Source organism: Agelaius tricolor, unplaced genomic scaffold, assembly GCF_023055355.1.
Source record: "Agelaius tricolor isolate 1412-34295 unplaced genomic scaffold, bAgeTri1.0.p SCAF_96, whole genome shotgun sequence".
In the NCBI taxonomy this organism is placed as follows: domain Eukaryota; kingdom Metazoa; phylum Chordata; class Aves; order Passeriformes; family Icteridae; genus Agelaius; species Agelaius tricolor.
This window is the reverse complement of record NW_027269356.1, coordinates 119,661-138,349: the sequence shown is the minus strand read 5'-3', so window position 1 is coordinate 138,349 and position 18,689 is coordinate 119,661. Positions and strand designations below refer to the sequence as shown.

Genomic DNA, 18,689 nt, shown 5'->3' with positions numbered 1-18,689 from the left:
CCTTGGCGGGCTGAGATGCAGGGAAGGTTCTGGAGATGGGACCAGAGCCCTCCCAGCCCTGCTGACCTCAGCAGGGTCTGGCTCTCCCCACACACCCTGAATCCTCTGCTCCCTGAATCCTCTGCTCCCTGAATCCTCTGCTCCCTCAATCCTCTGCTCCCTGAATCCTCTGCTCCGTGAATCCTCTGCCCTGAATCCTCTGCTCCCTGAATCCTCTGCTCCCTCAATCCTCTGCTCCCTGAATCCTCTGCCCTGAATCCTCTGCTCCCTGAATCCTCTGCTCCCTCAATCCTCTGCTCCCTCAATCCTCTGCTCCCTTCCTGTCGTGTCCACCTCAGCGTGGCCTTGCCTTAGTGCTCCTTGCTGCTTCCAATAGTCAGTGACTTTCCACAAAGAATTTTTTTTTTTTAAGGCCATTAAAAAAGGCCCTTCTCTGAATCATCAGGAATTACGAATCTGCTTGAATCATGGGAAGTTTTCCAAGATTTTTTTTTTCCCCCCCCACCCGCCTTTCTCCAGAAGGTTTTGCATCACAGGTCTTTGCTTTTGCAGCGTGCACAGGGACAAATCAGCTGGTTGCTTTTCCCTGCAGGAGGACACGGTGATCTTGGTTTGTCTAAGGAAACTGAAACTGCATTTTAACAGAGCAGCTGAACCTCCCAGCACCTGTAAAGTGATATTTAAAGGAGAAACAGTGTGACCTGGAAACAGAAGCGTGGCACAGGGAGGCACAAGCCCTGGCTTTGTAGCCCAGCAATGGTTTTGTCCAAGGTGCTGCTCTTTTCTCTGCTCAGCTTTGCAGTATGGGAGTCACAGAATCCTGGGATCCCTGATGTTGGAAAAGACCTTCAGGATCAAGTTCAGCTCTGGACACATTCTAACCCCTGAGTGTCATGAAGTGAGGGGTAAATCATGGCTCTGAGGAGGATCTGGAATCCCTTTGCTCACAGGCAGCAGGTTTGGGAGCTGCTTTAGCTCCCTTTTGTCTCTGTGTAAGGACCAGAAAGAATTTTTTCATGGTTTCTTGTTTTACAACTTGTAATGGCTTGTAATGTAACTACTGCTGGGTAGGAACAGTAGTTACCCATTTTTATTATGGAAACCCAAACCATGTATCATATATCCAAAAGGCAGGTACATGAACTTCCTCGTTCACACATGCAAACAAAATTCAGGAAAAACCCCGTGTGAGCAGCCCCAGCCTTGGGAGCAGAGCAGCCTCATGGCCTTGAATCCTTCAGTGTTTATTAAGGCATCAGGGCCATCTTCCTTTTCCATTCCTACAGCCAGGATTTCCATTTTGGAGATTTCTCCATCCTCTACACCTCTCTTTCCTTGTGATCCATTCATGGCCCAGCCCATCCCTGCTCAACACCTCCTCACCCTGTTCTGGACGTGGCCTTTGCCAGGCTGGAATTCTCCATTTCCAGTTCCCTCGAGTTCCATCCCTGCTGCAGAATGAGCTGAGGGTTCTCCTTTGCTTTCTGCAAAGGCTGCAGTGATGAGGCAGCAGAAGGCCTCTGGATATTCTGTGAGCTGAGGGGCTGTGGATAAGCTTAGGTGGATGGATTTCAGTGGGAAAAGGAAGAGTGTCCACACACACACAGGTGAGGGCTGAGGGTCCTGGGATGCCCGAGGTCACCTACGGCTGCCACAGGAGCACCTGAGGATCTCTCCAGAGCCTTCGTGCCAAGGGAGTGACTTGCAGCTTTGTCAAGTCACATGCCAGGTTTGGAATCGGGCCCCGTGGGTCCAGAATGTCACCTTGGCCCAGGAAAATCACAGGGATGTGAGGGCCCAGCTGCAGGAGGCACGGCTGGCTCTGGAATGTGCCTCAGGAGCCTTGGCCCGTGTGCCTGCAGGGAGAGCTGGTGACTCTGCAAGGTCACGGCACCACTCCTGGGTTTGCATTTCAGTGAAGTCACCAAAACAGAGGAGAGAGTCAGGAGCATCCCAAAAACCAGAGTTTTACTCTTATTTCCAGCGTCTCATTGCCTTTCCCAGGTCCTGAGTGCTTTAATGGTGTTTTTTCTTCCACTCTGTCTCTCCAATTGGCTTCAGAGGAGCAGGAAAAGTGAGCGTGGAAGGGAAAGAGTGAAGAAAGGAGATTGGATTCCCTGGCAGGCAGGGAGTGTTCTGCAGCCCTGTCCAGGTGTTGGAGGGAAGGCAGAGTGGGATGGAGCTGTTGGTGCTCCAGGCATGCAGTGCTGGGATCAGGGAGTGCCAAGTGTGGAATCTGTTCCCATCTCCTCAGTAACTGCAGCCCACTCCTGATGGGGAAAGGGTGGAGAGTTGTTCCTGGCCAGGAGGTGGGGAGTGGATTTCCTCGCACAGGCAGATTGTGGGGTCCTTAAAACTTAAAAATCAGGGACTCCCTCCAGCAGCTCCGCATCCTCCCAGGGCTGGGGCAGCTCTGCAGGTGAGGTCTCACCTGAGCAGGGCAGAGGGGCTCAGCCCAGCCTCGGGGGTTCCTGGGGCACCTCAAACCCTTCTGCCCAGGGCTGTTCTCAGGACTGATCGTGTCTGCAATTCTTCAGCCTCCAGGGTTTGCTGTGAATTCCTTTTCCAGCAGCCCCAGTGGCTTGCTCAGGGTGTCACCAGGAAGTCACTGCTCATGGTGTCGCTGCTGCAGGAATGTGCTCCCATATGTTCTGAGGCTGTTCCTGAAGCTGTTTGCTTCTGAGATCTCCTGCCCACTCCCCCTCGCTCCTCAGCCATTCCAGAGCTGCTCAGTGGCAAACCTGCAGGAAGCAGGAATGTTTCAAATCTTGCTGGAGCTGGAATGATTCTTGCCATCCCCCAGTTGGTTCTGTTGCTCTCCCAAGCAGAGTCATCACTTTGCAGATTGATTTTTATGAAACCTTCTTTTTGTGAAGAAGGTTTTGGTGAGTCCTGAGGAACTTGATGGAAACTAAAGAGGATGGAGTTTTTTCACAGCTCTAACAACAAAGGGAGGCTTTGGGGAGCGCAACCAGACAAAACCATCTCTAAAACTGACTGCAAAATACCTTTTTCCAGATATCAGCTTCCTCTGAGTTTTGAGCTTTGCTTCAGCACATCTTAAAAGCTCTTAAGGATGTCCTTGGCCCGGATCCAGAAAATGTTTTAAGAGCTTGCAGCCATTTTGAAATGGAGTTTTAATGTGTCAGCAGCAGAATGGAAAACTGGGAGAGGGTTTAAATTGCCAAACACTTTTTGGCTTTTGGGCTTTTCTTTCTATTGACAAGAGCAAGTGGAGATTTACTCAGGATTTTATAGGGTACACAGGGGAATGGTGGATCTCAGAACTGTCGTAATCCATGAGCAGATTGGAATTCTGACACCTCACTGTGCTGAAAGGCCCAGGGACGATGGCCTTTGCAGGCAGGAACAATTCAACTGGTTTTGTGGTCTAAAAGGAGAATTCTGGGCAGAGCACAGGGAGAAAACGAGGAACTGCCTTGGGTGCAGTCACATAACAGGTGAGAGAAGAACGTGGAGTTCACGTTTGATAGGCAATGGGATGGAAACTTAAATTTCTTCATGGAAAGAGTGGTCAGGCATTGGAAGGGGCTGCCAAGGGAGGTTTGGAGTCCCCATCCCTGAGATTTCCAAGGAGTGATTGGACTCTCAGCACTCTGGGGGGTTTGGGAAGTTCCTGTCTTCTTCCAGCTCCCCTTGCCCCATGTAATGTCCAGCATGGTCCTGCTGGGTGGTTCATTGCTCAAAAGGTGTGGGAGAGTTGGGAGATCCTTTCTAAAGAGATGTAAAAAGGAAGGGGATGCGGGTCCTGGAAAGTTTGTGGTGTCAGGGGCGGGGGCAGAGCTGATTCCTAGAATTGGGTGTCCCCTGAGCACTCTGTAATGGCAATTCTGCAAAACTTTGGGCCTTTTAGGGGCTTTGTCCATGCCAAGGTGATCTGGTCGTTAATTCTTGGTGCTGCAATTTAAGAGCTGTCCAGGGCTGTCTTTAAAGTGCTTTGGTGGGGATGCATTAGTGGTTCTGCTAACAAACCTTCCTCTCTCTGTGCTGAACCACAATCTGATTTTGATTTCCTTTGCAAATAATTTACTGCTCAATGGTCTAATTGAACCAAACGAGCTCAAACACATTGTTCCATTGACGAGGAACATGACAAATTTCCTAGGACTGAGCCTCCTGGGGAAGCCTGTGCTGGCAGAGAGCCCTGGTGGATTCCCTGGGGCTGGGCTCTGAGCTCAGGGCTGTGCCAGATGGGGGCTGGAGACAGGAGTGAGTCCAGCTGTGCTTTGGGGCCATCCTGGGGAGGATAAAAACGGGATAGATGGGGCCAGGGAAAGGGCTTTGGCTTCCCAGTGCACACAGATTGCATTGTTCCCCCTGGTTGGGATGGTGTGGGAAGCACCCACAGACCCAGTTTGCTCCTGATGCTCCTGGTGCTGCTCTCTGCAGGGAGATGGACCAGCAGAATTCTGCCCCATGCCCACATGGATCATTGCACAGGTTCTGAATGCAGAAATGGGCCTGAAATTCCTTCCACAGGTTCAGAATGCAGAAATGGACCTGAAATTCCTTAAATTCCTTCCAGAGGTTCTGAATGGAGACATGAACCTGAAATTCATTCCACAGGTTCAGAGTGGAGAAATGAATTTCATTCCACAGGTTCTGAATGCAGAAATGGGCCTGAAATTCCTTCCACAGGCTCTGAATGCAGAAATGGACCTGAAATTCCTTCCACAGGCTCTGAATGAAGAAATGGACCTCACATTTTCATTAGCTCTGTAGGGAAAAGCAGTGAGGTTGCTGTGCTGGGCATGGTGGGTGACCTGGAGACTCTGCCCCCACATTTTGGTCCTCTTTGCCTGTCAGTCTGTCTTTCCAGGGATTTGTTGTGGTTGTTTGGGAAGTGTGCTAATTCACTTGTGGGGAGTTTTGAATAAGTTTGAGACAAGACCTCTGAGTTGTTTCAGTGATGCAGTTTATTTTCTTATTTTTTGCATAGGTGAGAAAGGTGAGCTCAGCTCACATTGTTACAGCAGAATTCAGGAAGTCACAAGACCCTTGGTTACAAGACCTTTTAAAGGGTTATTAACCAATGAAACACTGCTAGCAAAGATATTTATTTCTATTTTTGACCCAGTCCTTAAATATTTCATTTTATGGAGCCATACTGCAGTGTAAACTTTCCTAGCCAATCATGTTATAACACACAAACCTATAGTGCTATATTCTAAACTCCTTCTTTACCTCTGTAACTACTTCTATTTTTTGCTACATCCTAAATTCTGAAACTTCAAACTTTCCTTTCCTTAGCTTAACATGTCTCTACTTTAAACCCACACTCTCCCCTCTAACACTTCAGTTTAAAGGCCTTTTCCAAGGTCTCAGATCAAATCTTGTGTTTAATTTTAAATCTCAGCTTACAAGCCCCAAATTGTAAGAGTTCTTTGCATTTCAGATTCCAGCAGGAGGGAGGCAGGGGCTGTTCCAGATCCGCTCCTGAGGCTCTGGGGAGCTGGGTTCCCGTCCTTAGGAAGGAATAATGGGGAATAATGGGAGAGCAGAGAGGGGCTTGGGTGGGAGGTTTGGCTTCTGCCCTGCCTGGGGTCTCACATTAAATGGATTTTTGGGGTAGAATTACCCCTAGTGTCCTGGTGGGTGATGCCTGTGATGTTCAGGTGTGTTGTACCCTAATGGGAGCTTCATAAAGGAGATTATTTAAAAAAAAAACCCAACAGAAAATGCTATTTTTTTACCCTGGAATCCTGTCTACTTTGTACAATTCCTGCTATGATTTTCCTGCATTAACTCTCTCTCTCTTTCTCTCTCTTTCTTTTTTTCTCTGCAGACCTTTGTAGTACTAAACAGAGGGAAAACACTCTTCCGATTTAGTGCCACACCTGCCTTGTACATTTTAAGTCCTTTTAATCTGTTTAGAAGAATAGCTATTAAAATTTTGATACATTCATATCCTTTTTACCACTGAATTACCTTTGTGGATTTGTTGAAAATCTCTTAGCTGTTGTCTTTTGCTAATCTTTTCCATTTGTTGAAAATCTCTTAGCTGTTGTCTTTTGCTAATCTTTTCCATTTGTTGAAAATCTCTTAGCTGTTGTTGTTTGCTCAGTTCAAATATAAATGCCTCAGAATATGCAAAAAATCCACATTTTTACTGGAGGAAAAAGCAGTTCTTTAGCCACATCCAATGAAGGGAAATTCTCCTTTATTTTCCCTGTTAAAATATGTGGATGAGTTTTGGAACAGATGTAACTCAAGGTTGTGCTGCACGTGAAGGAGTTAGGCTTTAGAAGCTACTGAAATGGTTAAATTGAATTAAACTACAATGAAATAAATGCTGGAATGTTACATAGGAATAAATAGAGTGATTATCTGGAGAACAAACCACAGCCACCTTGTCTGTAATCAGACACTGCCTCATTTCTTGCTCTTTTGGCATCTCTCAAGCATCCTCCTAATGGCAGAGCTCTTCCAGAGTGCCCCATTGCGGAGCTTTGGAAGCCCCACCTGATGCTGTTCTTAGGAGAAAAGCAATGCACTTTATTGACTTCTGAGCTGCTTCACCCTCTTTATTTATTTATTTTTAGAAAATGGATCTAAAATGGAATCACATCCACATGGTTCAGAGGCTTCTACAATCTCCCTTCCTGTGTCTCAGATGGAGGAAAAGCTTTTCCATCTTGTCAGAGTGGACCTGGGAATGTTTTCCTTGGCTCTGAGTGGTTTCTGGTGGCCTTTCCTCCCCCTGGATGTGCAGCTGAGGGGTGAATTCCTGTCAGGCTGAGCCTGAGGTGCTGCTGGAGCCTCTGGGGTCTGCTTGAGTCTCCTCAAATAATTTTGGAAGTCAAATATCTGCATTTCACCACTCTGCTCCTAATTCAGGAGTTACTGAATAGATGGATTTGGGGGCAAGGTTTCCTTTAGGCCTCTGGATTGAGTTGCTGAGGCATAGCAGAAAATATTAACATTGATTTATACAAAACTAATTTTAAAAGTATATTAAATTTATATAACCCAGAAGATTTGCCAAATGGTGACACAAAATGCTATTTATGTAGTCATATATATTATATAGTATATATAGTTATATGTATAGTTATATGGTTATATATATATACATAAATATAACTATATATATATATAGTTATGTAGTATATATATAGTATATATAATAGAATATATAAAAATATACTGTATATATTTATATTTATGTTGTATATAGTTTATATTTATATTTATATAGTATATTAATATTGTATATAATACAGTCTATATAACATATAGTATCTATGTTATATAGTATATAAATAGTATATATAATACAGTATATAAAAATATATAGCATATAGTTATAAATAGTATATAGTGTAAAAATGTTATCTATAATACAGTGTATACAGTATATAGATATTCTATGTAATACAATACATTAAAATAAAATATAAATAAAACTATAAAATAATATAATATATAAATATATAAAATATATAAAAATAAATATATATAATATATAATATATAAAATAATATAATGTAATTAAAAATATAAATAATCTTATTTCCCAGTACTGCTGGGAAATATTAGCAGCCCACAGGGAATAGCCTGGAAATGTTGGATTTTCCTCCAGTCAGTGACCTTTGGGGAATTGAGGGGATTTAAAGAGTCCCTGTGTGTCCCTTTGCTCCTTGACTCTGTCCCACAGTATTTAGCATGATCATTATGTGCACTATTTTGACCAACTGTGTATTCATGACTTTTAGTAACCCGCCAGAATGGTCAAAGAATGTGGAGTAAGTAGAAATTGTTGCATTTAATTACCAAATATGTGTTTGTAAGAACCTCCCAAAATGCTGAGTTTGTTCCTTTGAGGACCCTGTTCCTCCCTGTGATTTTTTCTTTTTTTGCATGTTCCCCATGTTTTGGGATTTTTTCCTTCTTTGTGTTTTTGTGGGTCTTTTTATTTTTGGTTTGGTTTGGTTTTTGGATTTTTGGGGTTTTTTTGGGGTTTTTTTTTTGTTTGTTTGTTTTGTTTTGATTTGATTTTTTGTGGGTTTTTTTGTTTTCCCCTTCATCTTTTGGCGCCTTTTATTTAAACCAAAATCTTTACAATTCACCTTTTTTTTTCCCCCCTTACTGAAATGACATTTTCCTCCTCCCAGGTACACATTCACCGGGATTTATACGTTTGAATCACTCGTGAAAATCATTGCCAGAGGTTTCTGTATAGATGGCTTCACCTTCCTGAGGGATCCCTGGAACTGGCTGGATTTCAGCGTCATCATGATGGCGTAAGTTGTGTTTTTCCAGGGATTTCTGTGCCTGGGAGGGAGCAAGGCCTTAGCAAAAGAGTAGGTTTATAAGGAAAAAAAAAACAAATCAAGGAAAACTTCAATGAACCCCCTTGATTTTTTCCAAGGAAAGTTTTAGCCTGGTGGGATTTCAGCTTTAAACTGCAGCAGCACGGAGTTAGTGGGGTTGGTACTGCAAATAAAAAATAAGATTTTCTGTAAATTGCCTTGATTAATACAAGATTTTAGGTGGTTCATGCACCCGAGGGCCAGATCAGCATAGGAACCAAATATCTTCAAATTCCAGTCCCTACCTCTCCTTCCTTGGGCTGTGACTGGAGGCTGGACTGTGATTAACCCGTTAATCACCTGCTAATGAGCCATGATTAACCCCTTTCCCATGAAGCTGCAGTGTCAGAAAGGAGACATTTGATTTTCCTTCCTCGTTTTTCTTCTCTTGGGCTGGATTGGGCTGATGCTGAGGATCATGGCCATGTCTGAGTCACATCAGGAAACACACCCAGAGCCCAGTGTGGGTGCACACAGACCAAATCCCACCTGGCCATTTGCAATCCCTTCATTTCTCCAGAAATTACCAAATCCCAGCAGTTTTAAGGCATTGGTCTGCAAGGAATGTCCCAAATCCCCCAGTGGGGATTGTAACCCTTTCCTTTCCAGAGGCCAGGCTTTGCCTGTGGGCTCTGTACAATTCCTTTTGTGTCAAGGGCATTATTTAAACCACACTGAGAGTTTTTCGAAGCCCTTGAGGCCTTTCTGCAGCAGGAAAAATCTTGAATATCGAGCACTTCTTTGCTTTTTCATAGCAAGTTTCTCCCCACACGGCACAGAGGAAATATTCTCTAAGCTGGGGTAAAATATAAAATATAATATATAAAATAATATATAAAATATATAATATATAAAATATATATAAAATATAAAAAATATATATAATATATAATATATATATATAAAATATAAAATATATATAATATATAAAATATATATAATATATAAAATATACTTTGCACTAAGCCTCTTCTCCCCTGTGTACCTTGGGTTTATCTGCTTGGAAAAAGAGAATCAAACCTTCCTGTGGCTCACAAGCAGACATTGAAGCAGAAAGGATTAAAAATGGAGGATGCTAATTAAAATGAAGGATGCTAATTAAATGGAAGGATGTTAATCAAAGCAGAAGATGATTATGTTTTCTTAAAAAACATGAAGTGAAGCGAATATGCCTGAAACCCCCGATCGGAGGTACAGTCATGGAATCATGGATTGGTTTGGGGTGGAAGGGACCTTAAAGCTCATCCAGGCCCATGGTCAGGGACATTTCCCACTAGCCAAGGTTGCCCAGGGTGGTGTCACCAAATCTCCTCAAATAATTGGCATTTTTACAATTGTCTTCTGTAGAGGTTCAAAATTCCAAATTCTCTCTAGGACTGTGTGGAGTTTGGGGCACCATGGTATGAAAACCATCTGAAGCTGTAGGAGAGGGGCCAAAGCAGGGCCAGGAGGCTCTGGAGGAGTGGCTGAGGGCTCTGGGTGTGTTCAGCTGGAGAAGAGACTGAGGGGAGACTCATTGGGGGCTGCAGCTTCATCCCCAGGGGCAGCTCCCATCTCTGCCCCCTGTGACCAGGGACAGAACACCAGGGCACCACTGCAGCTCTGCCAGGGGAGGGAAATCAGGGAAAGATTCTCCTGCCAGAGGGTGCTGGGCACTGCCCAGGCTCCCCAGGCAATGGGCACAGCCCCGAGGCTGCCAGAGCTCCAGGAGCTGCTGCCAGGGATGCCCAGGGTGGGATTGCTGGGGTGTCTGTGCAGGGCCAGGAGCTGCCCTGGATGATCCTTGGGGTCCCTTCCAGCCCAGGACATTCCATGATTCCAGGTGAGGATGGGTACCCAACCAAGTGCCTGGCTGAGGAGCAGAGAGACTTAAACCACACTTTCCCCCTGCACCTTTGTCTCTGTCTTTCTCTTCAATGCCAATTCTGAAGCATTTTAAATCACAAGCTGTTTCCTACAAGCAGACAATTTGTGCGAAGGAAGGTGACCCCAACGGTGCCATTAACTCTGGTTTAATTCTGCAGGTATATAACAGAGTTTGTAAACCTAGGCAATGTTTCAGCTCTGCGCACTTTCAGGGTTCTGAGAGCTTTGAAAACTATTTCTGTAATTCCAGGTAAGGCGGCCCCGGTTGGTGTTTAGCTGTCGGGTACAGGCCCCTGTGAGTGATGTATTGCTTTGTCTGTAGTTGTTGTTTTATTTTGGTGTGTGTATTGTCATGGTGTTTTTTGTGTGTGACCTCCCTCATTGCAGATATGTCACAGAGTTTGTGGACCTTGGGAATGTCTCAGCATTGAGAACTTTCAGAGTTCTCCGAGCTTTGAAAACTATCTCTGTAATTCCAGGTGAGAACCATTCAGCATTAAAGGCTGGGCTTGTGTGTGTCTCCTCTCTGTATCTCCCCTCCCCTCCTGCACTGCTCATTCCTCAGAAATGGCGCTGGGATTCTTTGGATGGGATTTGCAGTCTGTGGAACAAAGCAGTTTGAAATCAAGGCTCCTGAGCCATCAAATTTTGGGATGAACAGGCTGTTACTCCATATTTTTCTGTCCCTTTTTATGCACATTTCGTACTGATCTCTGAGACTAAAGCCAGGCTTTAAAGTTTCATTCCAGAGGAAAAGGATCAGGCTCCTCCTCAGGCTGAACAGTTTCTGGCTCAGGGACTCGCCCTGTTATTGCCAGTGGTTTTGGAGTTGCTTTGGGAATAATTTTATAAAGCAACAGAGCAAAACCAACTAAGATTAAAACCTTTTTGCCCATTTCCTGTGCCATCCAGAGCCGGACTTGTCAGGACCACCCTTCCCAAAGCTGCTTCTGGACTTGTGACTCAGCTGGGTGTCCCAGGGTGAGCAGTGGCCCTTCCTGTGGGACACCATGGAGACATTTTGGGCTGAGAATCCCAGAATTCCAGTCTGGTTTGGGCTGGGAGGGGCCTTAAAGCTCATCCTGTTCTACCTCCTGCCATGGGCAGGAGCACCTTCCACTAGACCAGTTTAATCCCAGCTCTGTCCAGCCTGGCCTGGAACACTTCCTGATCCTGAATTCCTGGACAGAAAAGCTCTGTGCACATGGTTCCTCAGAAGTGCCCCTAATTCTGAGGTCAAGCTCAAGGCCCAGGTCCTACAGGCACTCAGGCATCTCCAGCTTTTTGGTTTCAAGCCTGTTTCAAGGTGGACACCTGAAATAACTGCTCAATAGTTTTGGTCTCAGTTCCTTTGTGCTTTGTTGCCTCATGCATTCCCCGATCCTGCAGTGCTGGCTCTTGCTCAGGCTGCCAGGGACCAGCCTGTGGAGCTGTGGGGCTCATCCCTTTTGTCCCATCCCAGACTGCCAACCCCATCAGCTGGACCTGCCTGTTGTGCATGATGATGATGATGATGGTGATGGTGGTGATGCTCCTACACGGCACCTGCTTTCCTTGCACCCATTGAGAACGTGCTGGAGTGATGTTCCTACTGAGCCTTCCTTCATGTCTGGTGATATTTAGGAGCAAAAGCCCTTTGGGAATTGCTGTGAGGAGTGGGCCTGAGGGGTGGTTGTTCTCTCAGCCTGCTCCAGAGAGCTCTGCCTTGCTCAGAGGAGAAGCACTGATGTTAAACCAGTTTTGCCTGTGTTTTGCTTTCTTGGTTCCAGCAATGTGGAGATGATGCAGCTTTCAGGAGCTGGTTGCTGGCTGTGTGACAGCATGCCTTGTGTTCCCATGGAGGGGAGCAGAACAGCTCCGTTTTGGATCATTCTCTCCATAGAATTCAAAACTTACTGAGTTTTATTTCAAATGGCAGGGGTTGGGCTGAGCCCCGCTAAGTTCAGCACATTTTTGATGTAATTTTTTATTAGAAGGACAATTTGCTGCATATTTTCATTGAATAAAAGGGGTAATTTGCCACGCACAGCCAAGGAGATCCTGTTTGGGTGTTGGGGACACTGAACACACCTGAAATGGCAAAAACTTCAGGGTTTTGTATCCATTTTTGGGGGAGGGTTGTCCAGGTGTGTTTCTGCAGCACAAATCTTGGCCCCCTCCATTTTGTGACAGCAGGAGGAGTGTAAAGCATTTGAATAATTGGCCTTTCAGGTTATTTAATATGAAAGCATAAAGTGCTCTTTATGGGTTTTACCATTATCATTTCACAAGGAAAAGGTGATTTTTAGAATACACTCAATATTGAAATCTAAAGAGGCTTCCCTTCTGCTTCAGCACATGGAATGGGAATTTTAACTCTGCTGAGCTACTGAGAAGCTCATTTTAGTGTTTTGAGTGCCATCTACACCTTCTGTCAATAACTGGAATTAAGGTGTGTTTGAGACAAGATAAAAATGGGAAATACCACCAGAATTTGACATGCCATGGACAAAGTTCTGTGCTCTCTGTGGATCTGTGTGACAGGAGCAAACTGTGACACCCATGAACTGAACCACCAAAATACCCCTTTGGTCTTTTTTTGGTGGAAAACCTGTGTGAAACCCTGCTGGTCTCAGGAAATTTTCCATATTGGCACTTGAGTTCTTCCATTTTATAATTGCCATGTGGGTCACAGCTGCATTCCACAGGATCCAGGGAAACCTGGACCCACGGAGCACAGGGTGGTGGCTGCAGGGGGAAGTTGCTGGAGTTGTGTTTGTGGAAGTGCTCCCAGTCCTTGGACTGGGGTCTCTCCTGCTGCCAGTCCTGTCCTGGTTCCAAACCTCTCCTGGCACACCTGAGGGAGAGCAGCATCCAAAGCAGGAGCCCAGGTGCTGGTGCCCGTGGGTGCATGTGCAGAGCAGAGCCGTGGGGTGAGCATGGCAAGAGGTGCTGGGGGTGATGTGTCTGCCACAGCAGCAAAATCCTGCTCTGGGTTGGAAAATCCATGGAGAGTTTGGGTGATGGGAGTAAATGACACTTCAAAGTAGAATTCCTTTACAAGGAATGTGTCTGCAACTGTTTTGTTTTGGAAGCTTTATGTTCCTGGGAGGGTTCTAACCTCTGTTGGTTTACAAGGGTTTCTTAGGAGGAGGTTGGAAGGGACCAAGGTTTCTGCTCCAGGGTTTATTGCAAAATGTTCGTGTGGTCTCAGCTGAAACCTTGGATCTGTCTGACCCCAAATCCAGCAGTGATTTTTTTATTTTATTTCTTCTTTTCTCCCTTCACTGCTCATTTATAAACCACAGAATCATCCTACTTCACACCAGAAAGGCTGACTAAAGGAGCCTAATTCAGTGTTGTTTCTGCATCCAAAATTCTAGTTAGTTTAGACCTGTCACCTAAAAATCAATTCTGAGTTCTCCCCACTCATGAGTTCTGCTTCTCACAGACCAGACTGGTGTGGGAAACCAGCAGGATTCCTTTTGGAATATCTTATTTTTGATCCTGAGCCTGTTAATGATCCCCGGGGCCTCAGTAAATCCCAAAGCACCAATACTGTGGGTGAAGCCCTGCCCTGGCTGTAACCAAAGCCACTCTGAAAGGGAAGATTCTGCTCCTGCAAAGGAAGGGAAGTGCTGAGATGGTTCAGTTGAGCAGGAGAAACCCAGGATGTGGAGAGTTCAGGGTATTTGATCTCTGTGAGTTGTTGCAGCCTGTGCCAGCGAGCTCAACGTGCCCATGAGGATTCTTGTGGCAGCAAATCCCAGTTTGATCCTCATTTGACAAACCTTGTGTGTGGGGGGAAGTGATTCCCCGTGTTCTGCAGTCCTGCTGCGAGGCTCAGGCACTCTCAGAGGCAAAACTTTGGGATTCTGGTTGGTTCTGCCCAGTCCTTGCCTCCATCCCAGCGTTGCTCTGGCTGGAAATCGCGAGCACACGCGCTCGTTCCCAGGAACCTCCACCATTCACAGCCACAACCTTTCCCAGAGTAGAGTCACTCGAAGGTACTGTATTCATCTGGGATTTCAGTGTGTTTTCCTTCTACAGGAGTGATTTCCAGTCTTGTTTCCTTCTCCACAGGCTTGAAGACCATCGTGGGCGCCCTGATCCAGTCTGTGAAGAAGCTGTCGGATGTGATGATCCTGACAGTTTTCTGTCTCAGTGTCTTTGCCCTCATCGGGCTCCAGCTGTTCATGGGCAATTTAAGGAACAAGTGTGTGATTTGGCCAATTAATGTGAACGAGACCTTCCTGGACAATGGCTCCAGGGGCTTCGACTGGGAAGAATACACCAACAATATGTGTAGGTATTTCTACACTGAGGGTCCCTAAAACCTCCTGACTTGGCTCGATGCAGGAGTTCCAGCATGGCTCATGCTACGTGTGGTTTTCACAGTAAAAACCCTGTGTGCAGAAGTTTTTCAGGTTTTTTTTGGATCTGACCTTGTTGAGGTGTTCCTAGTTGAATTCATCCTTTAGGAGGGTTTGCATGTGCTCTTTTAGCTAAATAATTAGTCCAAAAAATGTTTTTACTGACAAATTTCTCAGCAGTGCTTTTGGGGGTCTTTTAAGTGAAGGTTTTCATAGTGTTACAGTCTCTTGAATCCTCTAACTCCACATGTGTGTGAATGTAACCTCTTCTTTTTCATCTTCAGCAAATTTTTACATCATTCCTGGCGCCCCCGACCCTTTGCTCTGTGGTAACAGCTCAGATGCAGGGTGAGTGTTGAGCTTCATTAACAATCAGTTTGAGCTTCATTAACAATCAGTTATCCCCGATGTTACCTAAAGCTGGCAAAACCTTTGGAATATTCCCTGTTGCTTCCTCTGTTGGTTCTGGTGTTACTTCACCAGGTTTCAAATTTCTTAACCTAATTTTGAATCCATTGCTGTTGCAATGTAAGGGACACTTTCCGTGTCAGGAGGCAGCTCTGGCCACCAATGGTTGCCAGTGGCATTATTTCCCTCTGAATCCCATCAGAGAAGGGTGGATGGAGGCTCAGAAATGGGAACTTGCCATGGGCTGTTGGTTTTCCACCCCGACATTCAGCTCTGGAGACCCTCCTGGCCCAAGCTCCTGCCTTGGGCTCAGGCTCAGTGCAAAGCTGCGCCTTGCAGCGTCTCATTTCTGTGGGACAGGGGGAGCAGGGCTGTCCTGCAATCCTGTCCCCTTGTCTGCTGAGCTTAAATGGCGTGGGAAGAGCTGCTGTTGGTTGGGAGAGTGGGCAGGGAGAGGCCTGACCTGGCTGTTGTCCCTCCCCAGCCAATGCCCAGAGGGATACACGTGCATGAAGGCAGGACGGAACCCCAACTACGGCTACACCAGCTTTGACACCTTCAGCTGGGCTTTTCTGGCTTTGTTTCGCCTTATGACTCAGGACTTTTGGGAAAACTTGTATCAGTTAGTAAGTAAACACTTCGCTTTGGTGTTGTGCACGGGGAGAATCTGGGGGCAAAACAGGAAAGGGAAATGTGAGAAGCTTTGTTTTATTCCTTCTCTCCAAAAGAGTGCAAGTAAAGCTTCACAGTGAGGTTTTTTGGGAGGAGGAAGGGGGACATTATTGTCAGTCCAGAAGGGATGGTGGGCCCAGCTGAGCTGTGAATTAATTTGGGAGGAGCCTTAGCCCTGGCTGCAGGAGGCTGTGAGCATTCAGCTCTGCTCACAGAGGGTGCTCAGGCTCTTTGGAGGGCACAGAGTTTTCTCCTGACCTGAGGGTGCTTTGGGGACCTTGCTGAAGCAGCTTTTTCTTGATTTGGTTCGTTTTAAGGGAGTCTGAGCATTGAGTTTCACACTGTGCCTCTGAATTCTTTTCAGTTTGGATGCTCCCTTAAGGGAGGAGCGTGGATGTCACCTTTTGTGTTCATGGCTAAGGAATGTGCAGGGGAAATGCTGAGCTCTGGAATATTCAGCACTGCTGGATTTTCTTAGAAACATTCAGGTCAAGAAACTTGGGATCAGCTCTTGCATCTTGTGTCAGGGAAGCCTGCAGTTGCTTTTCTTTCCCTTTTCTAATCCCTCTGCCATTCTCTTCCGCTTCCAGACTTTACGAGCGGCAGGAAAAACCTACATGATCTTCTTTGTGCTGGTGATCTTTGTGGGGTCCTTCTACCTGGTGAATCTGATTTTGGCTGTGGTGGCCATGGCCTACGAGGAGCAGAACCAGGCGACCCTGGAGGAGGCAGAGCAGAAGGAGGCAGAATTCAAGGCCATGTTGGAACAATTGAAAAAGCAGCAGGAAGAAGCACAGGTGAGAAAAAAAACCCAATTCCTCTCTGTAAGGGTGGTGAGGCCCTGGCCCAGGTTTCCAGAGAAGCTGATTTTACTACCTGCACAAGCAGACTATAAAAATTCTAACAAATTCTGGCTGCAAGTTTCTTCCAAGGAGAGAATAAACCTCTCAGTCCTGCCCCAGAGTCTTTTACTCAGGCGCATTAATCCAAATTCTCTCTTCAAGCAGCAAATGGAGCATCAGTGGTGGAAAGATGTGATTTATTTTTCCTTCCCTTGCCTGCACCCTCAGGCTGCTGCCATGGTCACCTCGGCAGGGACGGTGTCTGAAGATGCTGTGGAAGATGATGGCGGGGGGCGGATGTCCCGGAGCTCCTCGGAGATTTCCAAGCTCAGTTCCAAGAGCGCCAAGGAGCGGCGGAACAGGAGGAAGAAGCGGAAGGACAAGGAGCTGTCGGAAGGAGATGAGAAGTGTGACAATGAGAAGGTGTTCAAGTCGGAATCTGAGGATGGCATGAGGAGGAAGGCGTTCAGGCTGCCAGATAACAGGCTGGGAAGGAAGTTTTCCATCATGAACCAGGTATTTTTCTGTTCCTTCACTAACGTTTGTGGTTGGGGTCAGGATAATATTCTGGATTAGATTCCTGTTGGCACCTCAAGGGTTCTGCCCACTGTCCTGAGCTCTGTCGGGTCAGGAGAACACTCAGAGCCCAAGCTGATGACTCTCACACACATTTCCCCTGGCAGGAATTGTTCCTGAGGAATCCAGCCAGGTAACTCCTCCACTGAAACAGCTCAAGCAGCCAGGAGTGAGCAGCTCTGACAGTGCAGCCAAGGAGTGAGGGGTGATGGTCTGTGCAGGCCTGGAGAGGGAGGGAAACAGATGGACAGGGACCATTTACAGGCACCTGGAGTGCCAGGACAAGGGGCAGTGGCCTCCCCAGTGCAGAGGACAGGGCTGGATGGGGTACTGGGAAGAAATTCCCTCTCTGTGAGGGTGGGGAGCTCCTGGCACAGGTTGCTCAGAGAAGCTGTGGCTGCTCCATTCCTGGAAGTGTCCAAGGGCAAAAGTTGTTTTGCTGCATGGATTGGTCACTGAAACCCTCCCTGTGTACGTGCAGGGAAGGTTGTTTGTGAGAGATAATTTTCATTTTTCTGATTAACAGTGTAGAGTTAAGTCCAACAGTGTAGTTTCTGTCTAAACAGTTTATACAGGTGCCAGTTGTTTTTGACCCAGGAATAGATTGGTTTTGTTAACAAACTGCTCACAGCAGGACTGCTTTCACATGGGAACTGCAAAATGCTAGCTTGGCTTAGAAGAAATGACTTCTAAAAGAAAGAAGAGATTACTTCAAAAATCAGCCAGAGAAGGCCTGATTTTGAGAGGACTTTCTTTATTATTTTTCCACCTTACTGCAGTGTCATGGCAAAGGGGTTCCTGCTGGCTGATAACTGACATAGACTCCGTGTATGACACAAGGCTGATCATTTCCTTTATTAAGAAACCCACACTTTTATAGACAGTTACAATACAGCTGGACCTAATTGGTCCTCCAACCAAAACACCATCACCATTGCCTAATTAAGAAACCACCCTTTGGTAAACAAATCTCCATAACACATTCCTCACGTTCACAAACGCCAGGTGCAGCAAGTTAAGATTTGTTTCTCATTCTTTCCTCTGATCTTCTCACAGACTTTCCCAGAACGATTCCTGGGAGAGTTGTCTGTTTCTCTGTGTGGCCAGAGAGCTGCAACACTCACTCTGCCCTCCTCTTCCTCCGCCAGTCTCTCCTCAGCATCCCGGGCTCCCCTTTCCTCTCCCGCCACAACAGCAAGAGCAGCATCTTCAGCTACAAGGGGCGTTTCCGCGACCCGGGCTCGGAAAACGAGTTTGCCGACGACGAGCACAGCACGGTGGAGGAGAGCGAGGGCAGGAGGGACTCGCTCTTCATCCCCATCCGCGGCCGCGACCGGCGCAGCAGCTACAGCGGCTACAGCGGCTACAGCCAGGGCAGCCGCTCCTCGCGCATCTTCCCCACGCTGCGCCGCAGCATCAAGAGGAACAGCACCGTGGACTGCAACGGCGTCGTGTCCCTCATCGGGGGGCCGCCCTCCAGCATGCCTGGGGGCCGCATCCTGCCCGAGGTAGCACCTGAGCGTGGGGCGGTCTGAGCAGCGTGGGCTGGTCAGCATGGGCTGAGCAGCATGGGCTGAGCAGCATGGGCTGGGCAGCATGGGCTGGTCAGCATGGGCTGGTCAGCATGGGCTGAGCAGCGT

The 18,689-nt window shown here is 46.6% G+C and overlaps 1 protein-coding gene across 3 annotated transcripts in view; it reads left to right on the top strand.

Annotated features, from left to right (window-relative positions):
• Window positions 1-18,689, top strand: part of SCN8A (sodium voltage-gated channel alpha subunit 8) — a 57,283-nt gene that overhangs the window by 10,991 nt on the left and 27,603 nt on the right. For 2 of the 3 annotated variants that reach the window (XR_011677390.1, XM_071418885.1), the window contains exons 3-12: window positions 5,807-5,926; window positions 7,678-7,766; window positions 8,136-8,264; window positions 10,358-10,449; window positions 14,262-14,483; window positions 14,836-14,899; window positions 15,444-15,585; window positions 16,222-16,428; window positions 16,702-16,989; window positions 18,198-18,557. Coding sequence is in view for 2 of the 3 variants with exons in the window: in XM_071418885.1 (XP_071274986.1) it covers window positions 5,807-5,926; window positions 7,678-7,766; window positions 8,136-8,264; window positions 10,358-10,449; window positions 14,262-14,483; window positions 14,836-14,899; window positions 15,444-15,585; window positions 16,222-16,428; window positions 16,702-16,989; window positions 18,198-18,557 (1,713 nt within the window). In the remaining variant the exon portion in view is untranslated. Of the gene's footprint in view, window positions 1-5,806; window positions 5,927-7,677; window positions 7,767-8,135; window positions 8,265-10,357; window positions 10,450-10,586; window positions 10,679-14,261; window positions 14,484-14,835; window positions 14,900-15,443; window positions 15,586-16,221; window positions 16,429-16,701; window positions 16,990-18,197; window positions 18,558-18,689 lie in introns of all 3 variants that reach the window. The other variant, XM_071418886.1, reaches the window with a different exon arrangement.